At 49.8% G+C, this 24,928-nt stretch overlaps 1 protein-coding gene across 6 annotated transcripts in view; it reads right to left on the bottom strand.

The window, feature by feature from the left end:
* LOC140902050 (uncharacterized) overlaps window positions 1-20,614 on the bottom strand; it is a 32,323-nt gene extending 11,709 nt beyond the window's left edge. For 5 of the 6 annotated variants that reach the window (XR_012155990.2, XR_012155992.2, XR_012155993.2 and 2 more), the window contains exons 1-4: window positions 19,878-20,614; window positions 18,316-18,822; window positions 12,070-12,158; window positions 10,904-11,030 (exon numbers count right to left, since the gene is read on the bottom strand). Coding sequence is in view for 1 of the 6 variants with exons in the window: in XM_073321672.1 (XP_073177773.1) it covers window positions 10,904-11,030; window positions 12,070-12,158; window positions 18,316-18,822; window positions 19,878-20,490 (1,336 nt within the window). In the remaining 5 variants the exon portion in view is untranslated. The remainder of the gene's footprint in view (window positions 1-10,903; window positions 11,031-12,069; window positions 12,159-18,315; window positions 18,823-19,877) is intronic. The other variant, XR_012155991.2, reaches the window with a different exon arrangement.
* Between the last annotated feature and the right edge of the window lie 4,314 nt (window positions 20,615-24,928).

The following is a 24,928-nucleotide window of genomic DNA, read 5'->3' as shown; positions in this document are numbered from 1 at the left end:
AGTTGGGTCAGCCCCTGCTGCAGGAGCAGCGGTGGGGTTGGAGCAATTGCCAGAGGTCAGCCCTCAGCAGTGCTCCAACTCTTAGTCCCTGTCCCCCCTCCCCCAGGGTATTTTTAGTTAAAAGTCAAGGACAGGTCATGGGCTTCCGTGAATGTTCGTTTATTGCCCACGACTTGTCCCTGACTTTTACAAAAACTACCCGGGACAGAATTTGAACCTTAGTCCCAGGGAAGCACATGAAAAGATGGGAGTTGCCTTACCAAGTGGGGGGTCAGTGCTAATGAGGCCAATTCAATTAGGGTGGATGTGGCCCATTTTCCAGCAGTTGCCACATCCACCCTAATTGAATTGGCCTCATTAGCACTGACCCCCCCCACACACTTGGGAGTTGCTTTACCATCTTTTCCTGTGCTGTATATTTATACCTGCCTGCTTTTTTTCACTCCATGCATCTGATGAAGTGGGTTCTAGCCCATGAAAGCTTATGCCTAAATAAATGTGTTAGTCTCTAAGGTGCCACAAGGACTCCTTATTGTTTTAACTGTGGTATGTAACCTATTGCTTAAACTAGCCTTTGTATCAGATGACTGGAAGATAGCTAAATAATGCTGATTTTTTAAAAAAGGCTCCAGAGGCGATCCTGGCAATTACCACCGGGTCAGTCTAACTTCAGCACCAGGCAAATTGGTTGAAACTATAGTAAAGAACAGAATTATCAGACACATAGAAGAACATTGTATATTGGGGAAGAGTCAACACAATTCTTGTAAAGAGAAATCACCCCTCATCAATCTATTAGAATGATCTGAGGTTATCAGCAAGCATGTGGACAAGGGTGATACAGTGTACCTGGACTTTCACAAAGCCTTTGACAAGCTCCCACTCCAAGCTAGCTGGACCATTGGTCTGACCCAACATGGCCATTCTTATGAAGAAGACTGTCACTGTACATCACTGATCCCAGACTCCCAAAGGTGTCTGCACTCAGCAAAGTGAGCAGTCATGGAATAAGAGGGAATGTCCACTCCTGGCTCAGTAACTGGATAGGAAACAAAGGGTTGGAATAAATGGTCAATTTTTAGAGTGGAGAGAGGTAAACACCGGGGTCTCCCAAGGATCTGTACTAGGACCTTCTGTTCAACATATTCATTAATGATCTCACATAGGGGTGAACAGTGAGGTAGCAAAATTTGCAGATAATGCAAAATTACTCAAGATAGTTAAGTCCAAAGAAGTCTGTGAAGAGTTACAAAGGGATCTCACAAAACTGTGTGACAAAATGGCAGATGAAATTCAATATTGATAAGTGCAAAGTAATGCAGACTGGAAAAAATAATCCCAATGATTCAACAAAATGAAGTGGATCTAAATTAATTGTTACCTGTCAAAAAAAAGAGATCTTGGAGTCATCATGGATAGTTCTCTGAAAACATCTGCACTACATGTGCAGTGACAGTCAAAAAAAGCTAACTGAATGTTAGGAACAATCAGAAAAGGGAAGATAATAAAATAGAAATATCATAAAGCCACCATATGAATCCATGGTACACCCACACTCTGAATACTACATACAGTTCTAGTCACCCCATCTCAAAACAGATATACTGGAATCAGAAAAGGCAAACAGAAGGGGAATGAAAATGATTAGGGGTATAGAACAGTTTCTGTAGGAGGAAAAATGTTAAAGACTGGGACTGTTCAGCTTAGAAGAGAGACGACAATGGGAGGGATATGACAGAGGTCTTTACAATCATCAATGATGTGGAAACGTGACTAGGGAAGTGTTATTTAATTTCACATAACAGAAGAACCAGGGGTCACCCCATGAAATTAATAGGCAGCAGGTTTAAAACAAACATAAGGAAGTACTTCACAAAGCATACAGTCAACCTGTGGAACTCCTTGCCAGAGGATGTTGTGAAGGTCAAAAGAATAACTAGGTTCAAAAATGAATTTAGATGAGTATTGATGGACCTGTCCTCCATGAACCTATTTGACAAGATGCAACCAAGGCTGTGGGCTTCCCTAAACCTCCAACTGCCAGAAGCTGGGGCTGGACAACAGGGGATGGATCACTCAGTAATTGCCCTGTTTTGTTCATCCCCTCTGAAGCATCTGGCATTGGCTACTCTCAGAAGACAGGATACTGGGCTACCATTGGTCTGACCCAAATGGTCATTCTTATGAAGAAGGCTGCACTGTACAACACTGATCCAGACTCCCAAAGGTGTCTGCAGTCAGCCTGACCTGCTGAGTAAGCATGGTTGTAAGTAAGCATGGCATTGTACCCAGGGCCTGGTCTAGGATGTGGGAAATTGTGTAATTCCACTCCAGGAGATGGAAAGACCAGAGGCCGAACACCTTGGGCGGGGGCGGGGAGCTCATAGAGAACAGGAAGGGGATAAAGATACAGCTAGCCCTGTCACTCACTCTGACACCCAATTCCCTTTCCCTGCTGTTGTCAGCTCTCCCCAGCTCCTGGGGCCCCAGGAACACCCACTTCTTGTGTTCTCTCCTCCACTCCTATTGTCCTCAGTGCTTCTCTCTACCAGTTCCCTCACATTTCCTGCTCCCCAACCACTTTCCACCCCACCTTCCCACTGTCCCAAGTGTTCCTTGCTCCTGAGTCCCAGGAGCTCCTGCCAAAAAAAGTGTCCCTTCTCCCCTCCCCTTGCTAGCACCCCATTTCCTGGAGCAGCTGCCACCCTCTCCTTACTCTCACTATCACCAACCCTCTCAGCTTCTTGAGGTTCTGGTCCAGCACTGTCCCATTGCTCCCGGCACCCCACTGCACCCCAACTCCTTATAGCACCTACTCCATGGAACCCCCCCTTCCCACTGTCCCCAGATATCTTGGCTCACTGGTGCTGTTTGCCCCAATCCTCCCCCCACCCCAGCTTGCCACCATCCAGCCCCTCCCCAGTAGCCTGAGAGATCAGGCCTCCTGGTGGCAACACCCATTTTTCTCATTGTGGCTCTCCAGGGAGTCCACATGATTTCAGATTCCTGTTGGACACTCTCCCTCTTCAGGAGATGTAACCAGTAGGTACTGGCAGCATCACAAGAAGAACCTGGCCTTTATTAAACAACTGGAATACAGAACGGAAGAGTCATTAGGTTAGTCTGATGAAACAAAACAAATCAAAATGTATGTTGGCAGAATCTTCTGCCCAGCTTTTCCAAATTGTCCTCAAGTTCCTGTCTCTCTCTCCTTCCCTCTCCCCTGTTCCAGTCCCTGTGCCCTCCTGGGCAGCCGCAAAGTCCTGTTCACACCCAGTCCCTTTGTCCCAGGTTCCACTTCCTTAGGGTTCCCATGTTCTGCTTCCCTGGTCTCCTAGTCATTACGTATTCGTGTCCAGTTGTTGGTACTGCACCTGTATTCCCTGCCTATGATCCATTAAGGGCCCCCACTCTCCGGCTTTGAGTTCCCCCGCCGTCACCTCTCTTGGGCAGTGACACATGTCTCACTGCCTCCTGACAAGGGTCTTTCCAGGCTGCACTATCCCCTGCCTCGGCTCTGAATTCCCCAGCAAGACGTACTGTCTATGCAGGCCTGCCTTGCCTTCTCTTCAGAGATGGTAAACAGTGTAATTGCCCACAGGTTAGTGTAATTGCACCCAGCTCTGTCTAAGCAAGCACATTAATTCTTAAGGAGAAAGCAGTACAGAGAAAGTATTTATTGAAACAGTAAAAGAATTTACATGCCTGCTAATAAGCTCACCAAAGAGCAATCGCTGCAACTCCAACAAGCTCTATGGCTGGTGAGCATTTCTTCATCCACCCCAAGGGTTTATCCTGGGGTGGGCAAACTACAGCCCATGGGCCGCATCCGGCCCATCAGCCGTTTTAATCCGGACCTCGAGCTCCCACTCTGGCCCTCCAGCTGGGGAGCAGGGTCGGAGGCCGCTTAGTGCGGCTTACGGAAGCAGCAGCATGTCCCCCTCTGGCTCCTACACGTAGAGGCAGCCAGGGGGCACCACTCCACACGCTGTCCTTGCCCCAAGTGCCTCCCACCATTGACTGGGAACTATGGCCAATGAGAGCTGTGGGGGTGGTGCCTGCAGACGGGGCAGTGCGCACCAGAGCTGCCTGGCTGCGCCTCCATGTAAGAGCTGGAGGGGGGACATGCCGCTGCTTCTGGAAGCTGCTTAAGGTAAGCGCTGCCCCAAGCCTGCACCCCTGAGCCACCTGCCCCACGCCCCAACCCCCTGCCCAACGCTTGATCCCCCTCCTGCCCTCCAAACCCCTTGGTTCCCACCCGGAGCACCCTCCTGCACCCGAAACTCCTCATCCCCAGCCCCACCCCAGAGCCCGCACCCACATCTGGAACCCTCACCCCCCCTGCACTCCACCCACCCCAGCCCAGAGCCCCCTCCTGCACCCTGAACTCCTCATTTCTGGCCCCACCCCAGAACCCGCACCCCCAGCTGGAGCCCTCACACCCCGTCCCCTGCACTCCACCCCCCCGCCTTAGCCCGAAGCCCCCTCCTGCACCTTGAACTCCTCATTTCTGGCCCCACCCTGGAGCCCGCACTCCCAGCCAGAGCCCTCACCCCTCCCACACCTCAGCCCCAATTTTGTAAGCATTCATGGCCCACCATACAATTTCTGTACCCAGATGTGGTCCTCGGGCCAAAAGTTTACCCACCCCTGGTTTATCCTGTGATTACAAACTCAGAAGACGCACACTCAGTTTTATGGGGCCATAGGTGCTGGAACCAGGGATGCTGCCACACCTCCTGGCTTGCAATGGTTTCCATCATATGTAGGGTTTACAGTTTGGTTTTGTCATAAATATAAAGGGAAGGGTAAACCCCTTTAAAATCCCTCCTGGCCAGAGGAAAAATCCTCTCACCTGTAAAGGGTTAAGAAGCTCAAGGTAACCTCGCTGGCACCTGACCAAAATGACCAATGAGGAGACAAGATACTTTCAAAAGCTGGGAGGAGGGAGAAAAACAAAGGGTCTGTGTCTGTCTGGGTGGTGCTTTTACCAGGGACAGAATGGGAATGGAGTCTTAGAATTTAGTAAGTAATCTAGCTAGATATGCGTTAGATTATGATTTCTTTAAATGGCTGAGAAAATAGCTGTGCTGAATAGAATGAATATTTCTGTCTGTGTGTCTTTTTTGTAACTTAAGATTTTGCCTAGAGGGATTCTCTATGTTTTGAATCTAATTACCCTGTAAGGTATTCACCATCCTGATTTTACAGAGGTGATTCCTTTTTTACTTCTATTAAAAGTCTTCTTGTAAGGAAACTGAATGCTTTTTCATTGTTCTAAGATCCAAGAGTTTGGGTCTGTAGTCACCTATGCAAATTGGTGAGGATTTTTACCAAACCTTCCCCAGGAAGTGGGGTGCAAGGGTTGGGAGGATTTTGGGGGGAAAGACGTTTCCAAACTACGTTTTTTCAGAAACCCAGATAAAGTTTGGTGGTGGCAGTGGAAGTCCAAGGGCAAAGGGTAAAATAGTTTGTACCTTGGGGAAGTTTTAACCTAAGCTGGTAAAAGTAAGCGTAGGAGGTTTTCATGCAGGTCCCCACATCTGTACCCTAGAGTTCAGAGTGGGGAAGGAACCTTGACAGGTTTGATGACTCTCAGCACCCCCACTACATAAATTGTTCCAGCACCCCTGTACAGGGCCTCAGGAGGCCAAAGTCTCTCCGACCCTTCCCTAAGGATTGGGCCCCTCTTGGACCAGAATTCCTGTGTTCTTGATGAGAAGGAAGGGCATGAGTCAGTTTAAATTCAGGCTATTGATCCAAAAATCCTTTCTGTATCTGTTGGTCTTTGGAGAACCCAGTTTGCATTGGTGTATGCGAGGCTCTGCAGGTCGTGGTGCTTTTCTGGCGGTGTTACAACATGAATAAATTTGCCTAAGCAATGTTCACTGCTCTCAGTTCCTGAAGGAACTACCCTTCCCCATGGCAATACATGCAGGCCCTGTTCCGCATGGATGCATAAACAATTCATACAATGGACTCCAAAGACATTGAATTTCATTCAATAAGGTGTGACCAGGATATTGCAGGAAATTGCCGTGCCTGTCACAGCTAGGTCTTCAGGCGCTCCATTCGTATGTAGACAGTTCTTGATAATGTATCCATGCCAATCTAGACAAGCCTACATTACTGGGAGAGTCATCACTTCCCCTGTCCCAGAAGTGGAATTAACTCCTTCACACCCAGAGCATGACAATGCAAAGTGAAGGTGGAAACAGAGTCATGCATATTTTCATAAAAAAAATACTACCAAAACGTCCCACTTTCTCCACAGGGAGATGTGGTCAAAGCAAAGGGCTTGAATAATGAATCATAAAATCCTAGAAACATAGGCTTGGGAAGGACCTCCAGAGGTCATCTAGTGTACCCACAACAGCCTTGAGGCAAGACCAAGTATAGCTAGAATATCCTTGACAGGTGTTTGTCTAACCTGTCCTTAAAAATCTCCATTGATGAAGATTCCACTGTTTCTTGGTAATCTTCTGCAGTGCATATCTATCCTTAACGTTAGAAAGCTTTTTCTAATATCCAACCTAAACCTCCCCTGCTACAGATCAAGCCACTTACTTTATGTGATATCCTGGTGGGCACAACGAAATATGGGTCACCATCCTCTGTATAATAGGCCGGGACATATTTGAAGACGGTTATCAGGTCTCCCATACACTAAATATGCCCATTTCTTTCAACCTTTCCTCATAGATCATGTGTGAGGATAAGGAGGTAGCTTTGTCGTTTCACTTCTGAATGGCGATTTGTAGCAAATGAAAGAGATTGACATCACCTGGAGGTGAGTGTGATGCTGGCAGATCAGGTGCCAGCTCCCGCCAAGGCTGCTAAGCCTCAGCTGAACACCGCCAACCCCATCCCTGGAACCAGTCTGGTTCACCTGTGTGTGAGGTTACAATAGGTATTAGAGTTATAAAAATGTTTAGTGTTAAGACTTATTCAACACTTGTAGGAAGATGCATGTATTAATCTCACTTATAACATCTGTATCCTGGGTTCTAGAGTGACATTAAGCATTTACACTGTAATCCTCTGTAACTAAGTCATCAAACAGGGAAGAAGCACTGATTAATGTAAAATGCTGGCTTCTGACAGAAGGTGTTTGGTCCTGCCCACCAAGAAGGCCCAATGAAACCAAATGAGCCATTATGAAACATCAAAGAACAAAGATTTTGTAATTGCATTCCTCCCCTCCCTGCATGTAGTGGAGACATGCATGTGAACTCATCCCATCAGCTTGAATTTGCGGGGGAGAAGGGTATAAAAATCCCTAACAAAAAGATACTGGATTTCTATGCTGCTTGGACTTTGGGAGGGAAGATTTCTAAGCATAAGCAAGGGATCTGCAGCTGCTTAGACTGGGTTAGCCCTAAAGGACATATAGAGCTTGCACATTAGTGGCTTCTATCACCTTTTGGAACTTAAGACTGTCACTTATTTGTGTGTATGTTTTCCTGCTTTAACCTTTGTTACTTCTTATTCTTAGTTAATACATTTGTAAATAGTTTATTACAGGATTGGCTACCAGACTTGTTCTTGGTGTCAGATCTAAAGTGCCATTGATCTGGGATGAGTGATTGGTCCTTTGGGACTGGGAGTAACCTGAAAATTATTGTGATTTTTTTGTTGTTGTTGTTGTAATGGACCAAACAAAGGCAAGCTTGCCTGGATGGCAAAATAGACCAGAGTACTCAGGGGGACTGTCATAGCGCCTGAGGAATTTGTACTTGGTTGGTGAAATCTAAGTATAGAACTCACAGCCAGTTTGGGGCGTGTGCCCTGCTTCTAGTCTGCCCTGACCCAGCAACTCATGCTCATAAGCCACTCCAGACAGCTTGACCATCAGGACCTAGAGCAGGGATCTCAAACTCAAATGACCAAGAGGGTCACATGAGGATTAATGTATTGGCCTGAGGGCTGCATCACTAACACTCCACCCCTTCCATGAGGCCCTGCCCCCACTCCAACCCCTTCCCCAAAGTCCCCACCCCAACTCCGCCCCCTCCCCGCCCCTATTCCAACCCCTTCCCCAAATCCCTGCCTCTTCTCTCCCTCCTCCCCTGTGCGCGTGGCTTCCTGCTCCTCCCTCCTGGAAACAGCTAAGCTGCCAAACAGCTGTTTGGCAGCAGGAACTGCCTGGAGGTATGTAGAGGAGTGGCGAGCAGCGCACGCACGGGAGGGGACGGGGAGCTTAGCGGCCACAGGAAATAACTCGGGGTGGGGGCGGGGGTGAGGGGAGTTTGGCGGCCACAGGAAGTAACTCCGGGGAGTGGGGGTGCACGGGGAGCTTGGCAGGCCGCAGCAAAGAACTCCGCGGGCCGCATGTTTGAGACCCCTGACCTAGAGAGAGGGCCATGCTGAAGATATTGCTCAGCTTGTGGGCCTGAGTGGCTGTGGTGTTGTCCGCAGTGACAGAGAAAGGTGGTGATGGGATGGCTCAGGGGAATAGTAAGAGTCTGTTTTTAGCCAATTAGCTTGAGCTGGTGGCCAGACATCCACAAGGAAATGTTAGAGAGACAGTCTGAGATTTTAGTTTGGTCAGAAGGAGACAGGTCTGGAGTAGAGAGGTAGACCTGTGAGTCATCTGCCTAGAGATGGTAGCTGAATTTGTGTTTGTGGATGAGATTCCCAAGAGATAAGTTACAGAGGAAGAAGAGAAGGGGACCAAGGACAGAGTGGGGATGTGGAGGATCCTCCTTAGGACATGCTGAAGGAGAGAATAGAGAAGTAGCAGGAGAATCAGGGGAGGAAAAGGGAAGGCAAGATTTCATGAAGAAGAGTATGTTCATCGTATCAAAGGCTGCTGACAGGTCAAGGAGGATGAGTGTTCCTCATTCCCGGGTAACCCGGATCTCCAACTCAATCCTTCCCCACCAACAGCACCACTGTTGAGCCCTTCCCCTGCTTTTCTCCATTAGAACATAAGAACAGCCATATTGGGGCAGACAAAAGGTCCATCCAGCCTAGTGTCCTGTCTTCTGACAGTGGCCAATGCCAGGTGCCCCAGAGGGAATGAACAGAACAGGTCATCATCAAGTGATCCATCCCCTGTCACCCATTCCCAGCTTCTGGCAAACAGAGGCTAGGGACACCATCTCTGCCCATCCTGGCTAATAGCCACAGTGGTTCTAATCGTCTCCTTGATGGATCTCAGTCGCTTGGCATCCATCACACCCACTGCCTCTTTGGGGAAGCTAAAAACTGCAGAGATTGGAACTTCAGGTGATGATGAGCCAAACTGATGAGTTCAACAGACCGAAATGCACACGTCCAGCAAATCTAAGGCTCTGTTAACCCCCAAAGAGTTTCCAGCAATCAGCTCTCAAAGCCATTCATTGACTGAAGAGGACACGCTGTGGCCATTGAACCTGAGCTACCCCCATGCATTTTAGCCTGAGCCCAACTTGGGACAGCTTTCAGACAGTGCATGTGATGAGGTTTTCTTGCATTCTGCATGAATTTGCCTTGGAGGTTTCGCACGGATACCAGAATTTCTGGGTTAACAGCCGTATTTTAAAGTGCTCTCAAATCCACATGCAAATTCTGGCTCGGCCCCACCCCCTGAGCCGGGAGCTGGCAATAGCAACTTGGAATAGGTCAGTAAAGGCAATGCAAAGGGAAGGGGCAGATTCTCCACCTCTGGAAGTCTTCACGCCAAGACTGGATGTCTTCCTGGAAGATAATTTAGTCAAGCACAAGGTATTCAGATCAATTGTCAGAACCATGGGCCTTGAAGCCAGGGCCACGGGAGCAGCCACGCTTCAACCTTCCACTTGGCAGCTAACTGCTGACCAGGATCCCGGAAGCCGAGACCCAATCTGAGGCTTTGCTCCTGACAGCCAATTGGCAGAGTCCCAGAGCTGCCAATTGGGCTGCTGACCCTACTTAAACCAGCAACGGGAACAGGAAGCTGTCTGAATAACTGGGATCCACCCTACTCTGGATTGTGTACCTTGTGGCTCTCATGGCCAATCCTTTGGCTTGACTTCTGGGGGCCCTGACCTGGTTTGGCTCCTGGCATCTGAGCTGTGGTTCTTTCTGATTTGTCGCCTGCCTTTGACCCCCTGGTATCCTGACTTCGACTGACTCTGGTTACCAACTTGTGGTTCTGAACTCTGGTTTGTCTCCTGCCTCTGATCTCCCCAGATCCTGACCCAGCTGGCTCTTGACTCCTGACTGTGGACCCCAGCTCTGACCACTGGATCTGGTTGTCCATGACCTAGCCCTGACATCAACCCAACAATAACTGGATGAAGTTCTATAGCCTAACAGTCCCTCCTGGCCTTGGAATCTGTAAATCTATAAGAGCTATCGGAATGCCAGCATTTCTCCGCATGCCCTCCAGCTGTGTGCACTGTGTCAGTGGCAACTGTAATTAAATGGTGGAGGGATTAGTGGAGCAGCTTGGCAGAGTTGTGACTGGGATAAAAGACCGGTGTATGTCGACCCTGAGGGAACAGGTATGCCTCACGTAAGTGCTGGTTATTGTCGGTTGTGTCAGTAAAGGTGCACAAGGGTGTGTCCTTGCCACAGGGATTGACAGCAGCGTGGTGGTGTACACGCAAAGGTGAAGGAGTGACAATAGTTTGCAAGTCTGAGCTGGTTTGTGTGGATTGGGCTTGCCGGTTCAGGGCAGGAAACTTCCATTCGCTACACCAGACCTGAACCCAAGTTTGACCTTTGCAAAGAGAAGGTGTGAGACTTTGTGCCATGCTGCTCCTGTGCTCTGCTCCCAGAGTGCTCTGTGGCGTGGAGGGCAGAGTGCTTTTGTATGTGTCATTGGTACGTGGGGACGTTGCTAAAACAGGGCAGAGCTGGAGTGGCCCTGTGTGGGTGGTGTGAACCTTAACTCTTCATTTCTCCTTCTAAGAACCGAGGGGTCAGGAATCCTTACCCAATGAGGTCACATTCTCATAGTTCTCCTGCATGACGTCTCTGTAGAGGGCTCTCTGAGTGGGGTCCAGCAGAGCCCACTCTTCCCTGGTGAAATACACAGCCACCTCCTCAAAGGTCACCAGCTGCTGAAAGAGCAAGAGCCCCCTACTCAGTGCTTGCCCCCCATCACAGGAGAAAAGGGCCAGCCCTACCCCACTCACAGCAGACAGGAGACTTGGCGGGGGGGGGGAGACCTCTCCCCACTCCCAGAAGAAAGAGGGGGTGGGGGTCTTTGCATTCATCACCAGAGGCAGATCAGAGGAGCCAACTTTCTAATTTCCCCCAGGGGGCTCGATCCCTGCTTTACTCCAGGCCCTGGCCCCACCCCCACCTCGCCTCTTCCCACCCTGCCCCTTCCTGGGCCTGCTTCACCCCGCCCCGTTCCACCCCCTCCCCAGAGCATGCCCTGCCCTTGCTCTGCCTCTTCCTGCCCCAGCTCCTCCCTGCCAGCGCCTCCTGTACGCCACTGACCAGCTGATCCTTGGGGGCGTGGGAGGTGCTGGGAGGGGGGGAGGAGCTGATCACAGGGGCTGCTGGTGGGTGCTGAGCACCCACTAGTTTTTTCCCTGTGGGTGCGCCAGTCCCGGAGCACCCACGAAGTCGCTGCCTATGAGGCAGATACAGGAAACAGAGCTGCTAGCATGGTGCAGGGACAGCTCCCTGGTAGGAATCCCAACACCCTTCCCATTGCCATCAGCTGGATGTGAGGGGATGGGTTATCTCCCCTACACCTCACTGGGTGGGGGGGTCCCCTTCATATCTCACAGCAGCCCCTGGTTAGTAGATTCACACTCCAGTACTTAGAGGCTGGGGAGTTTTCCCAGTGCAGTCCAGGGGGTTGTTTCCTGTTCCACAGTTCAGGGCTTTTATACCCCCAAACAGAGGTGCTGGAACAATTGTTATAGTGGGGGAGGCTGAGAGCCATTGCACCAAACTGTAAACCCTGTATACGATGGAAACCACTTCAAGCCCGCACCCCCTAGTTCCAGCCCCCCCTGCCCCCAAACCTCCTGGGCCTGTTCCTACAACCCAGCCCCTCCCTTTCTCCACCTCCTCCACCTCCAGGCCGAACTGCCCAGCAGATCCCGTCTCCTCTCTCACACAGGAGCCCACCAGCATCCCTACCTGAACTGGCTCCACGGCAGCCATTTCCCTGCCCTGTCGCCGGGGGAGAGGGGATGAGCAGGAGCGAAACAGGGATGTTCTTCTGCAGCCTGCCAGGACAAAAAGGGCAAGTGGGCAGATTGCAGAAAAGGCTTTATTTTAATTTACCTCCTGATTCCCCACAGGCTCTTTCCCGGCAGAGCTGTTCTCGACTCTGCCATGCAGAGGAAACGCCTGGTCTCCTCATTGCAGAGCAGACCTGGCCCCTCTCACCAGCACTAAACCCATGCAGACATTTTTAAACCCTCCCCAGGAACGAAGTCTCTGAATCAAATACTAACCATATGCTGATGCCTATGTTACTCTGGAGTCACTCCTTGTCCTTCCCTCCAGTGACTGGATTAACACTAGTTTCAGTGAAACAAGAAACATGGCTTTGGAGAGATGAGGACAGAATCTGTTTCAACAGGTCACATCTGGGATAAGGCCTCAGGGCAATAGTTTTCCCTCCAAAATGTGAAGTTCCTGCAGTACTGAAGGGGCCAGTGCAGCAAAAGTTGGGGTGATTGTGACAGATCTGGCAATTTCCTTGGTAAGTGTTACGGAATGAAGTAAATATCTTTGGAGACCATTGTAGAAAATGCAGAGATTTTGTATTATTGTGGGCCAGGTAGACCAAAGGACTATATTGAACAAGGTGACCGACAAGAATGGTCTTTTGGGACAAGATGTGGGAACTGGATTTCCTGGGAAATATCTTGAATGCAAATCCCCCACCCCAGTTTATGCAAATTCCAGGCCTTCTGAAGCTATGCCCTGAGGAGTGGGCCTTTGTCTGCTGGCCACCTGTTATCTGAGGCCAACATCAAAGGCCAAATCTGTATAGAGGCAAGGCTGAACTATTTATGGTTGTTCTGGTTCTAGTTAAGACTGTTATGAACTTGTAACAACAGAAAAAAAGCTGAGTGGAGTTTGAGGGCCTGGCTCCTTTTAGAGCCCCTGCTGGAGCTGGGGGCTGATTTCTGGTAAGCTTATGAGCATGCATGTAGGGTTTTTATTGTTTTTACACTGCTGATAGCCTCTGGAGACAATGCAAAGTGCAGACTCTGGCCTGTTTACGCAGCGTGGCTTGCTGGGATATCACAATGTAGGCAGGGAGCTGTGCAGCCAGGAAACACTCTGGACAGGAGGAAGAGAAACACTGGACACTGCATTAGAGAGGTGCTGGCCAGGAGCCAGAAGCCTAAAAGTGGGTGCCCTTGGTGGACCATGCAGTGGAGATACATGTGCAGTTGCCCTGAACTGTGAAAGTGATTTCCTATCAGTATTTGCTAAAAGGAGAGAACATTAGCTCACCACCTGCTGGCCACTCACACAGGGAGCACTGAGTGATGCTTTTTTAACCAGAGAATGGCGGGTGTGAAATTTCCATGCCGTCACTGGCTAACAGCAGCCACTGATCCACCCCAGAGGCGGCTGCATCTCAGCCCCGGGGAAAGCAAACCCTCATGGAGACCATTTGTCATAAAGTTTGGGGATACTTCTGGTTAGGATTGTGTTTAAGGCCAGAAGGGATCAGCAGATCATCTGGTCTGACCCCCTGTATATCACAGATTACCAGCACCATGCAGCGTCATCACACTAACCCAGAGACTGAAATTAGACCCCACCATATCAGCCCATGGGAAAATCAACTATTATGTTCCACAGGGAGAGACTAGGAGAGAGTGAGGACCACCGATGTCTGAGCCCTCTACAATGGCAGGGAGATGATTCAATGAGATACACAAAGACAATCCTAGTGACTGACCAGCACCCAACACTGGAGAGGAAGGTGAAACCCCCAGGGTCACTGCCTGTCTGTCCTGGGGGAAATTCCTTCCTGACCCTATCCACTCAGAGCCTGAGCAGGTGAACAAGAACTAGCCAGCCAAGCACTTGAGAGAGAGAGTGCTCAGTGCCACCTCAGAGGCTTGGGCCTCCCATCCAACATCCCATCTCCAAACATGGCTGTCTCTTACAAAAATCAAATCCCATGGGGAAAAAAACAGAACGAAACATTAACTGTGGCAAGTCACAGGAAGTATAATTAGGCAGGGAGGCCAAAAACAAATCTGAAGAACAATTAGCAAAAGACACACAAACTAAGAGCAATTGTTTTTAAAGTACATCAGAAGCAGGAAGTGGCTAGTCAGTGTGGCCACTGGACTATCAAGGTGCTACAGGAGCACTCAAGAAAGACAAGAAGTTAAATGAATTATTTGCATAGGACTTTACTGCAGAGAATGTGAGGGAGATTTTCACACCTGAGACATTCTTTTTAGGTGGCAAATCTGAGGAACTGCCCCAGACTGAGGTGTCAATAGGAGGTTTTGGAAGAAATTGATAAATTAAACAGTAATAAATCACCAGGCCCAGATTATATTCAATCTAGAGTTTTGAAGGAACTCAAATGAAATTTCAAAACCACTAACTGTGGTATGTTTCAGAGTAACAGCCGTGTTAGTATGTCTTCGCAAAAAGAAAAGGCGTACTTGTGGCACCTTAGAGACTAACCAATTTATTTGAGCATAAGCTTTCGTGAGCTACAGCTCACTTCATCGGATGCATTCAGTCTCTAAGGTGCCACAAGTACTCCTTTTCATTGTACCAGATGAGTGGAGGATTGCTAATGTAATGCTGATTTTTAAAAAAAGGCTCCAGAAAGGATCCTGGGAATTACAGGCCACTAAACCTTACTTTACTACCAAACAAATTGGTTGAAACTATAGTAAAGAACAGAATTATCAGACAAATAGAAGAATATGTTAGGAAAGAGTCAACATGGCTTTTTGTAAAGCGAAATCATGCCTCACCAATCTACTAGAATTGAGGGCGTCAACAAACGTGTGGATGGGGTGATCCAGTGCATCTAGTATACTTGGACTTTCAGAAAGCCTTTGACAGGGTCCCTCACGAAAGGGCCTTAAGCAAAGTAGGCTGTTCTGGGACAAGCAGGAAGGTCCTCTCCCGGATCAGTAATTGGTTAAAAGATGTGGGGGAGGGGGAGAAGGAAAGGTAGGAATAAATGTTCAGTTTTCAAAGTGGAGTAAGGTAAATAGTGGGGTCCTCCAATGATATGTACTGGGTCCTGTGCTGTTCAACAGATTAATAAGTGATCTGGAAAAAGGGGTAAAGAGTGAGGTGGCAAAGTTTGCAGATGACACAAAATTACTCAAGATGTTGACTGTGAAGAGACACAAGTATCTCACAAAAGTGGATGAATGGGCAACACAATGGCAGATGAAATTCAATGTTGATAAATTCAAAGTAAGGCATATTGGAAAACATAATTCCAACTATACATGTAAAATGATGGGGTCTAAATTAGCTGTTACCACTCAAGAAAGAGATTGTGGAGTCCTTGTGGATAGTTCTCTGAAAACCTCCATTCAGTGTGCAGCAGCAGTCAAAAAAGCAAACAGAATGTTAGGAATCATTAGGAAATGCAAGTAGGTTTTCCCTTTAGGAAAGGGATAGATAAGACAGTAAATACCATAATGGCACTATATAAATCCACGGTATGTCCGCATCTTGAATACTGTGTGTACTTCTGGTCACTCCATCTCAAAAAAAGAAATATTAGAATTGGAAAAGTACAGAGAAAGACAAGAAAAATGATTCAGGGGATGGAACAAGCTTCTGTATGAGGAGAGAATAAAAAGACAGGGACGGTTCATCTTAGAAAAGAGATGACAAAGGTCTATAAAATTATGAATGGTGTGGAGAAAGTGAATAAGGAAGTGTTATATACTCCTTCACATAACATAAGAACCAGGGGAACCTAACGAAATTAATAGACAGCAGGTTTAAAACAACATACAGCAGTACATCTTCACAAAGCACACAGTCAACCGATGGAACACATTGCCAGAGGGTGCTGTGAAGGCCAGAAGTATGAATGGGCAGGGGCAGCAGGTTTGTAGAAATTTTGGTGGTGCCCAGAACGGCCAGAGCCTGCCGCCCCCCAAACTCTGCCCCCCCACCTGCCTAAGGGTCGGGGAGGGGGGAGGAGGTCCGGGCTGCAGGCCCTGGGCTGGGGCAGGGGATTGGGGTGCAGGATGAGTGAGAGGTTGGGCTCTGGGAGGGAGCTTGGGTGTGGGAGGGGGTCTGGGATGCAGGCTGTGGGATGGCATTTGGGTGTAGTCTCTGGGCTGGGGCAAGGGTTGCAGGCTCTGGGAGGGAGTGCAGAGGGCTGGGGTACAGGCTCCGGCAGGAAATTGGGGGCAGGAGGGGGCGTGTGGGAAGGGGGTGGGGGTGCAGGCTCTGGGATGGAGTTTGGGTGCAGGCTCCAGGCTAGGGCAGGGGGTGGGTGTGCAGGAGGGGGTGAGGGGTGCAGGCTCTGGGAGGGAGTTTGGGGGTGCAGGCTCTGGGAGGGAGTTTGGGGCCAGAGGGTGGGGGTGCAGGCTCTGGGAGGGGGTGCAGCGCTCACCAAGGGCTCCTAGGCAGGGCAGGCCGGGGGTCCCCACGTGCTGCTACCCCCAGGCACTCCCCCTGCAGCTTCCCATTGGAAGGCAGGGCACTTGGGGTGGGAAACAGATCCCCCCCTGCCCACGTGGAGTGAGCAGGCAGGAAGCCACTCAGCTCTGCTGCGCTGCCAGTGGTGAGTGGGGACCCTGGGCTGTTTTAAATGGCCTGGGGGATGCACGGGGGGGGGGGGGGGGCGGAGGCAGAAGGCGGGGCTGAGGGAGAGAGCCGGCCTCAAACAGTGCTGGAGCCGGGTATGTTAATTGTATGTTAATAGTTCATAATAGGAATAGAAGCAAAAATTGAATGAATTTCTTATCAGTATTTCATCAAAAGAGAGAAAAACCCCCAACATTTGATATGCAATCCTTGCAATATTCAAGAATTTGAGGAAAGGGCAAAATCTGAGGAGATTTTAATGTTAACATTTTATAATGAGAGAGAGATGGAAATATCGCAGGGGATATTAAATTAGTAATAGATAACTAGAGAGAAAATGGGGCAAGACTTAGGGTATTTTATATCAGTCTTGGGGAGTTTTATATCAGAATTGGGAGGAAGAATTTTGTGGGTCAAAAACTAAATATTTGATAATAGAGAGAAACAGTAAAATCTGAGGGCATTTTACATCCATATTCAATAATGAGAGAGAAAAGTGGGAACACTTGAAAGGATTTCATATGGCTGTTTGTAACCAAACAACCCCCCTGCCCAATTCACATGATGAGCAGGGAGTCCTTTGAAAAGCTGCTTTAAGAGGACAAGGCAGGGGAATACGGAGCCGGAGGGTGATGGGCAGGCAACTGGTGAGAGCTGCATCAGGCAGTTGTGGGGGGCAGTATCTGGGACTGGGTAACCTGAGTCTGGGTGGGCAGTCTCCACTGGGGACTCTAGTTCCTCCCTTCTCCTCCTCTGCATCTTCCATGCCCGACGGCTTGCAGAGAATGGCCACCCCATCCCATCCCACCCCACAGGCAGCCAGGGCACAAGGCTCTCCCAAGCAGCACCCTCTAACCCCCTCCCCATCTAACCCCCTTCCTATCTGGGGAATGACTCAGGACAACAATTTCCTGCCTAAACAAGGACAATCTACTGCAGAGAAAATAGGCAGGGAAATATCCAAAATCTGAGGAGATCTGAAATTGATAGTGGAGAATTAGAGAGAAAATGGGGCAAAATCTGAGAATAGAAAAGGGGTCAGTAATTTGAGGGGAAAAAAAGTGTGTGGGGGGAAATCTACATGGATTTTACCTCCATATTCAATAATTAGAGAGAAATGGGGGAGAATTGAAGAAAATTTTATCAGTATTTGGGAGTATTTGGGAAATCGTCAATTCTGAGGTGATTTCATCCTCCCTTGTCCCTGCGATTCTATTCTATGTTCTCTTCTCATCTCGCTGTAATTTCCTGGCTACACAGAGATAGTTAAATCTACACTTCACGCTGTCTCTCTCCCCTCTCCCTTTAATCTCTTTTATTTTGTCTCTCTTCCCTTTCTCACATCTCTATCCCCGAACACAAAGGGGAAAACCCACTGGAGACAGGTCTCCTTGCTCCCCCCCACAATCCCAGTTTTGCTCCTGGGGCAGATCCTGGCAAGAGCTGAGAGCAACAGTGTCACTGTTGTTAACAGAGCTCCAGTGACTCCCGCAGGAGCATTAGCAACAAGGGAGCAGATTCCGAGGCCGTGAGATGTGACATTCCAGGAGCATTCGTGCCTGTCCAGTCCCCAGCACTTTCACTGAGGTTTCTCTCCATCACCTGGTGTCCCCGGCTCAGGGGTTGAAGTCAGCAGAGCCGGGAGCTGTCCTAGGGGGCTGGTTCCAGCCAGAGAAAGTCCCCACCTACTGCTGGGCTGAGGGTACGTTGCTGAGGCATCATGCCGTGGTGTGGGAGAGGCAGCAGGGGCCTGTGCTCTTGCAGCCATTATAGACAGGAGTTGCTGGACCAGTTCTCTCTGTTGGGCTCTGTCCTCCTCCCTTAGCTGCCGTTCCTGTTCCAGGAACTGCTTTGCAAGTGCCTGCTCCCTGGCTGAAACGCTTGCCTCCAGCTGGATGGCGAGCCTCAGCCTCTCCACCTGCCTCTCAGCACGCCGTTGTTCCAGTCTTTCATCCCTCTGCTCCTGGTACTGCACCTGCTGCTCTACCCTCTGAAGAACATGGAGCATAACTTCATCACGGAAACGCTTTCTTTTGGAACGGTCCGCGAGGGTACGCTGGGTCAGGGATGGAGTTCCTGAAGAACAGCAGGCCGTGTAGCCTGAAGGTCCTGAAACAGGACAAGAAAGAGAGGGTTAGCGTCTAAACTAGCTCAGCGGAGGAGACAAGATCAGTAACTGAGGAATCCCAAGGACATAAAACGTAACAGTTCTGAAGTGAACCTACACATATTGTGAAGGGGACGCTTCAGTCCACATGCTGTTTCTTGACACAGCCTTGTTAATCACAGTGACAGATGTGCAAAAGCAATGGTAAGTTTAAAATTAAAACCTTTACTCTGCTTCATAAAAACCTCGTAACTTATTGTCATATGGGGGAGGGGTGTATAGCACCCTGGCTGCAAAAGGCTTTTTCTGTCATTTCAGATCTTTTTCCTATTTCAGAAGGCATAACTGTCCTTGTGGTGCCCTAGTGACAGAGAGAGAGGTTATTCCAAGCTACTGGAGGGAAACCCACAGTGTAAGCAGCAGAAGTATTCAAATGTATAGTGACTGGAGGGGGCCTGGAAAATTTGCTCTTCCATGCAATCTATCTAGAGTTCCTGCTTCAGGAGAAGTTTGCAGCTATCAGCAGCTAGGCTTGGGTCAGAATCCATGAGGGAATTAACATGATGCTGTGTTAGCTCACACATGGCTTATCCCGTTATTACTGTATGCAACATTTTCTGAAATCTGCAACTTTACTCCACCCTTGCATGGATTATCTCTAACTGAAATGGACTAGATTTGGACATATAGAATACTGTTTCCAAAATACACACACCAGTTCACTGTTTACAGGCAGCTGCATAGACCTAGGAGTGATTGTAGAGTGGCAAATTTCTAATTACTGAAAGGAAAACAAGAATGACCATAGCAAATCACTGTGTCTTAATACTTAAAATAACCATTACAGCTGTGTACGGAAGTTTGAAATTCCAAGTCACCCTGCGAACTCCACGCTGGGACAGGGGAAGTGGGGGCGCCTAGGGACTGTGATACAACCCGCCATTACTAGCCAAACGCTGGTAGCCAGGGGTAGCTTACTGGTTTTGCATTGCTTCTTAAAGCAGAAATCGCTCCCATTACTGTAATAATCCACTTTTAATTGGAATCATACACTTACCGGCGGGTTCTAGGGCTGCTTCTGGCTCCACCGGGTTCTCAGCAGACTTGGCAGAGGGCTGTTCTTTAGAGGCAGGAGGATCAAACAGCTCTTCTGAGTAGGGACTGAGAATTTGCTCTTGATCCTGATCCACAGCCTGCTCTGGAACTGGTTGCATTAAAAATGTCACTTCATGATCCTGGCTGGGAGCCGGCTGCCGCCTGCAATCAGACCCCAGGCTGGATTCGGGGGCCAGCAGGGCACCGTCCGGGCTCACCAGGTCATCATGAAGCACGGTTGGCTCTGTGCTGGGCACAGTGCTCAGGACCCGGTCAAAGTCATCATAAAATGGGCATGTCATTGGTGAGTTGCCCGAGAAGCGATTCTTATCCCTGGTCTTCCTGTATTCTCTCTTTAGCCTCTTAATTCGCTCCCTGCACTGATCACTTGTCCGGAAAATCTGCAGAGCGGCCAGCTTTTTAGAGATTTGCTGGTACAGGTGGTCATTCCTGGTGCTTTTGCTGAAATCCACAGTTTTACTGGCCTCACACCACAGATTCACCAAAATCTGGCTGTGCTCAAGTGACCAGGAAGCAGCTCGCTTTACAAAAGGCTTGAATGGATCAGTCTCCATTGCAAACCCTGGAGGATTTCTCACCGTGTGCTTGCAGAGCGGTGCTCAGAAGACAATGGGTTAACGCTGACTTGCTGCCATTCGGAAGGGGGGCTTCCGTTTGCAGTAGAGTGCATTGCAGATTGCTGGCATAGAGAGGACTAAGGAAGTTGTCCCAATGACCTCTGGGATACATCCGGCAGACTCCCAAGACCTGAATCAAGCCAAGGTCATGTCTACACTGCAAAGCAATAGGGCTCAGACCTCCAACCCTTAAGGGTCCTGGGACCCTGGGTTCAAGCCCAGGGTTAGCACAATTGCAGTGTGGAAGCTAGTGGGGTTTGCATTGAGCCTGAGTTTACATTGCAGTGTAGAGATAGCCCTGGTCACTTTCCTGTTCCCAGGGCATTCACTCTCCTGTAGCTGGATTGGCTCCTACAAGGGCTAACAGGAGCGAAAGCCGTGTGTGTGTGTGTGAGAGAGAGAGTGTGTAACGCAGCAGCTCTGGGACTCACAGATGCAGGAGGAAGAGCAGAGATGGGGGCTAGTTCCCTCTGGAGAAAGTCCCTGTCCCAGTGTGTGTGGCAGGCTGCAGGCCAGGTTGGAATTGAAGGAGACAGGAGGGGCTGGCAGGAAGGAAGCACAAAGAACGAGACACTGGGCAGCTCCTGGCTGTAGGTGCTCTGTGAAACACAAGATGCTGCTACCTCCAGTGTGACTGGGGAGCCCTGGCTGAGCAGCTGCTGCTTTCCCAGCCTGGTCTGTGCTGAGGAGAAATCTTCGTTAAAGTTCTTCCTGTGCTCAGCTGAGGTGGGGATTTTCTCCAGCTGGACCCCGCCACGGGCTCTGCCACCCCCCGCCCCCGCCACGGGCTCTGCCACCCCCCGCCCCGCTACGGGCTCTGCCATCAGCAGCCCCTGAGTCGGAGACACCAGCTAATTGAGAGAGACCTTGGAGAAAGGGCTGGGGATGGGCAGGAAAGAGTCTTTCAGAGCTCACAGCCCCTGGGAACAGGATGGGTAAGGAGGAAGGGAGACTGCCCAGCCCAAGGTTACCCATTCTGAGTTGCTGTCCCCCCCGATCTGCCCAACACAGCTCCCATGTGCTGCAGGTTACCTGTCCACCTCTGCTGCTGCGCCCTCCCTGCTGCAAGGGAGTCTGCTTCTTCCATACCCCCCTCTGAAAGCAGCTCCCCAAAGGGCTGCCCGCTGCCCATGTGAATGGCAGTGGTGGTGAGAAACTATCACTGTCTGCTTGTTTATTGAATGTTCATGTACAATCCCTTCTAACTTTCCCACGTATTTAATATTGAGATCAAATCCCTTCACAGCATGGTGTTTTTCTCTCATATGATCAAATATTTTATTTGTATCCTATTTTCTCCCCATGTCTCAAGGATTGTTATAAACTGTCCTAAAATTTTTCCCTGCTTTCTCTCTGCCTCTCTATTCCTTATTTAAGTGTCCTGAGATTTTCTCCGTCTCTGTTATAAAATATTAACATAAAATCTCAGAATTTTCCCTTTTCTCAAATTCTTGAATATTGATAGAAAATCTTTCCAAATGTTGCCCCATTTCTTTCTATTTATGAAATAATTATCAGAAATTCACTCAAATTTTAATTCTTTACCTATTATTGACTCAAAGTATTAAATCCCTCAGATTTTTCCACTTTCTTTTCTAATTTATGAAAATTGATCCAAAATTCTTTAGATATCCACCCTTCTGTCTGTAACGACTGAACACTGATATCAGCTGTCAGAGTTTGAACCTCCCCCTCCCCCCACAGTGACATAAGTCACATCAACTTTCAGGGCTGTCTACACTGTGCGATGTCAGCGAGAGCGTCTGCGGCTGACATCACATGTTTTCACCAGATGCGCTACATCGATGCAGCTGCATCCATGGGTGGCATGTGGCTCCAGCATTTGGAGGCTGGCCCAAGTGCCAGAAGCTCCACCGGTGCCCAGATGGTGGCCCCAAGGCCCTGCCCCACCCCCATGTGGCCTTCTCCCCTGAGGCCCTGCCCATGCTCAACCTCCGCTCCACCCCAGGCCCCGCTCCCGCTCAGCCTTCTCTCCCAAGGCCCCCCTGCCCACCCACCGAGTCCATCCTCGCCTCCTTCCCTGAGACCCCACCGAGTCCCGAGACACCCACCACTCTCTGTAACCCCCACACCTCCTGGGTGTGGTGTTCTGTGCCATCTAGTGGCACAAAGACCACGTAGAGAGAGAGATGAAATGAGTTTGCTCTATAGCCTTAGCTAACAACCAGTTGGCTTTTAGCTCATGCGGTAGAGGCTCATGCACTAAGCTCCAGAGGCCCCAGGTTCGATCCCCCCTGCCCGACGACCAGGGTCTGTTGGTGTTACACCTCCTTCCCCATGTCCCCTCTGCTGCCACTCGCCGAGTCCCTCCTCTCCTCCACCCCTGTCCCCAAGGCCCCCCTGCCCACCTCTCGCTGAGTCCGTCCCCCCCCACCCTCAAGACCCCGCTGCTCGGGGGAGGAGGCCAGGGGGTTGAGGGTGGAGCAGAGGAGGAAGTCGGGACTCAGCGAGCGTTGTGGTAAGTGGGGGGGTCACAGGAGAGGAGAGTGGAGGAGGGGAGAGACTGGGTGAATGGCAGCATGGGGGGCCTCGCGGGAGGGGCGGAGCAGGGACGGGAAGAGGTGGAGCGCTTGGGGGACCACCGGAGGAAAAGCGGGAGGGGGCCTTGGGGACAGAGCACAGGCTGGGCCACCACAGCCCAGGTGTCTGCTCGCTCAAAGGCAGCAGCAGATCGGTGGCTATGCCGCAGGGAGTCTTAGCATCCCCTGGCCTATTATACCCATTGCCTATGACTGCACTGATGTAATGTAGCAGTGAAGATAAGCCCTGGGTTTTTGCTGCCTCAGGCACTCCCCAGAGTGGGTGACAATCTCCATGCTACTGTATTAACCCCTCACTTTCCCATCACCACGTTCACTGGAAGTGTCTCAAATCCCCATGACTAATGAGCTCCATGACATGTTGCTTCTCCCAGCACTGAAATGGAGCCACCTCTGGGGTGGGCCCCTTGTGGCCTTTATTTGCCAGGGATAGGGCATGTGACCAAGTCACCTGGTACTGGACACCATCATAGAATACCATACACATCACTCCTGACCCGCAGCCTCAGCAGACGATGCGCCTCACTCCTGACCCGCAGCCCCTCACTCCATTGATGCGTATCGTTCCTGACTCACAGCATCCCCAACTCCTGACCAGCATCCCCAACAAACAATGCACTTCATTCCCAATTCGCAGTTCCCCTGCCAATGCCCTTCACTCCTGACCCGCAGCCCCCCCACTCGAACAATGCACCTCACTCCCAACTTGCAGTCCCCCATCGTGATGATGCATCTCACTCCTGACCTGCAGGCCCCCACCACAATGATGCACCTCACTCCTGACTCACAGCCCCCCACCTGTACGATACGCCTCATTCCATGACTGCAACCCGCTCCCCAACAATGCACCTCACTCCTGCCCCAAAATGCCCCCAGATGATGCACCTCATTCCTCTTGACCTGCTGCTCACAAACAGGGAAGAATTGGTAGGCGAAGGAGAATTGGGTGGCAACCTGGGCAGCAGTGACCATGAGATGGTCGAGTTTAGGATCCTCACAAAAGGAAGAAAGGAGAGTAGCAAAATACGGACCCTGGACTACAGAAAAGCAGACTTTGATTCCCTCAGGGAACTGATGGGCAGGATCCCCTGGGAGAATAACATGGGGGGGCAAGGAGTCCAGGAACGCTGGCTGTATTTCAAAGAATCCTTATTGAGGGTGCAAGAACAAACCATCCTGATGTGCAGAAAGAATAGCAAATATGGCAGGCGACCAGCTTGGCTTAACAGAGAAATCTTCGGTGAGCTTAAACACAAAAAGGAAGCTTACAAGAAGTAGAAACTTGGACAGATGACTAGGGAGGAATATAAAAATATTGCTCAAGCATGCAGGGATGTAATCAGGAAGGCCAAAGCACAGCTGGAGTTGCAGCTAGCAAGGGATGTAAAGGGTAACAAGAAGGGTTTCTACAGGTATGTTAGCAACAAGAAAAAGGTCAGGGAAAGTGTGGGACCCTTACCGAATGAGGGAGGCAACCTAGTGACATGATGTGGAAAAAGCTGAAGTACTCAATGCTTTTTTTGCCTCTCTCTTCACAGGCAAGGTCAGCTCCCAGACTGCTGCACTGGGCAGCACAGTACGGGGAGGAGGTGAGCAGCCCTCAGTGGTGAAAGAACAGGTTAAGGACTATTTAGAAAAGCTGGGCATACACAAGTCCATGGGGCCGGATGCAATGCATCCGAGGGTGCTGAGGGAGTTGGCTAATGTGATTGCAGAGCCATTGGCCATTATCTTTGAAAACTCGTGGCGATTGGGGGAGGTCCCGGATGATTAGAAAAAGGCAAATATAGTGCCCATCTTTTAAAAGGGGAAGA

The sequence above is a fragment of the Lepidochelys kempii genome, chromosome 23, assembly GCF_965140285.1.
Source record: "Lepidochelys kempii isolate rLepKem1 chromosome 23, rLepKem1.hap1, whole genome shotgun sequence".
Classification (NCBI taxonomy): Eukaryota; Metazoa; Chordata; order Testudines; family Cheloniidae; genus Lepidochelys; species Lepidochelys kempii.
This window is presented reverse-complemented; position numbering and strand designations above follow the sequence as displayed.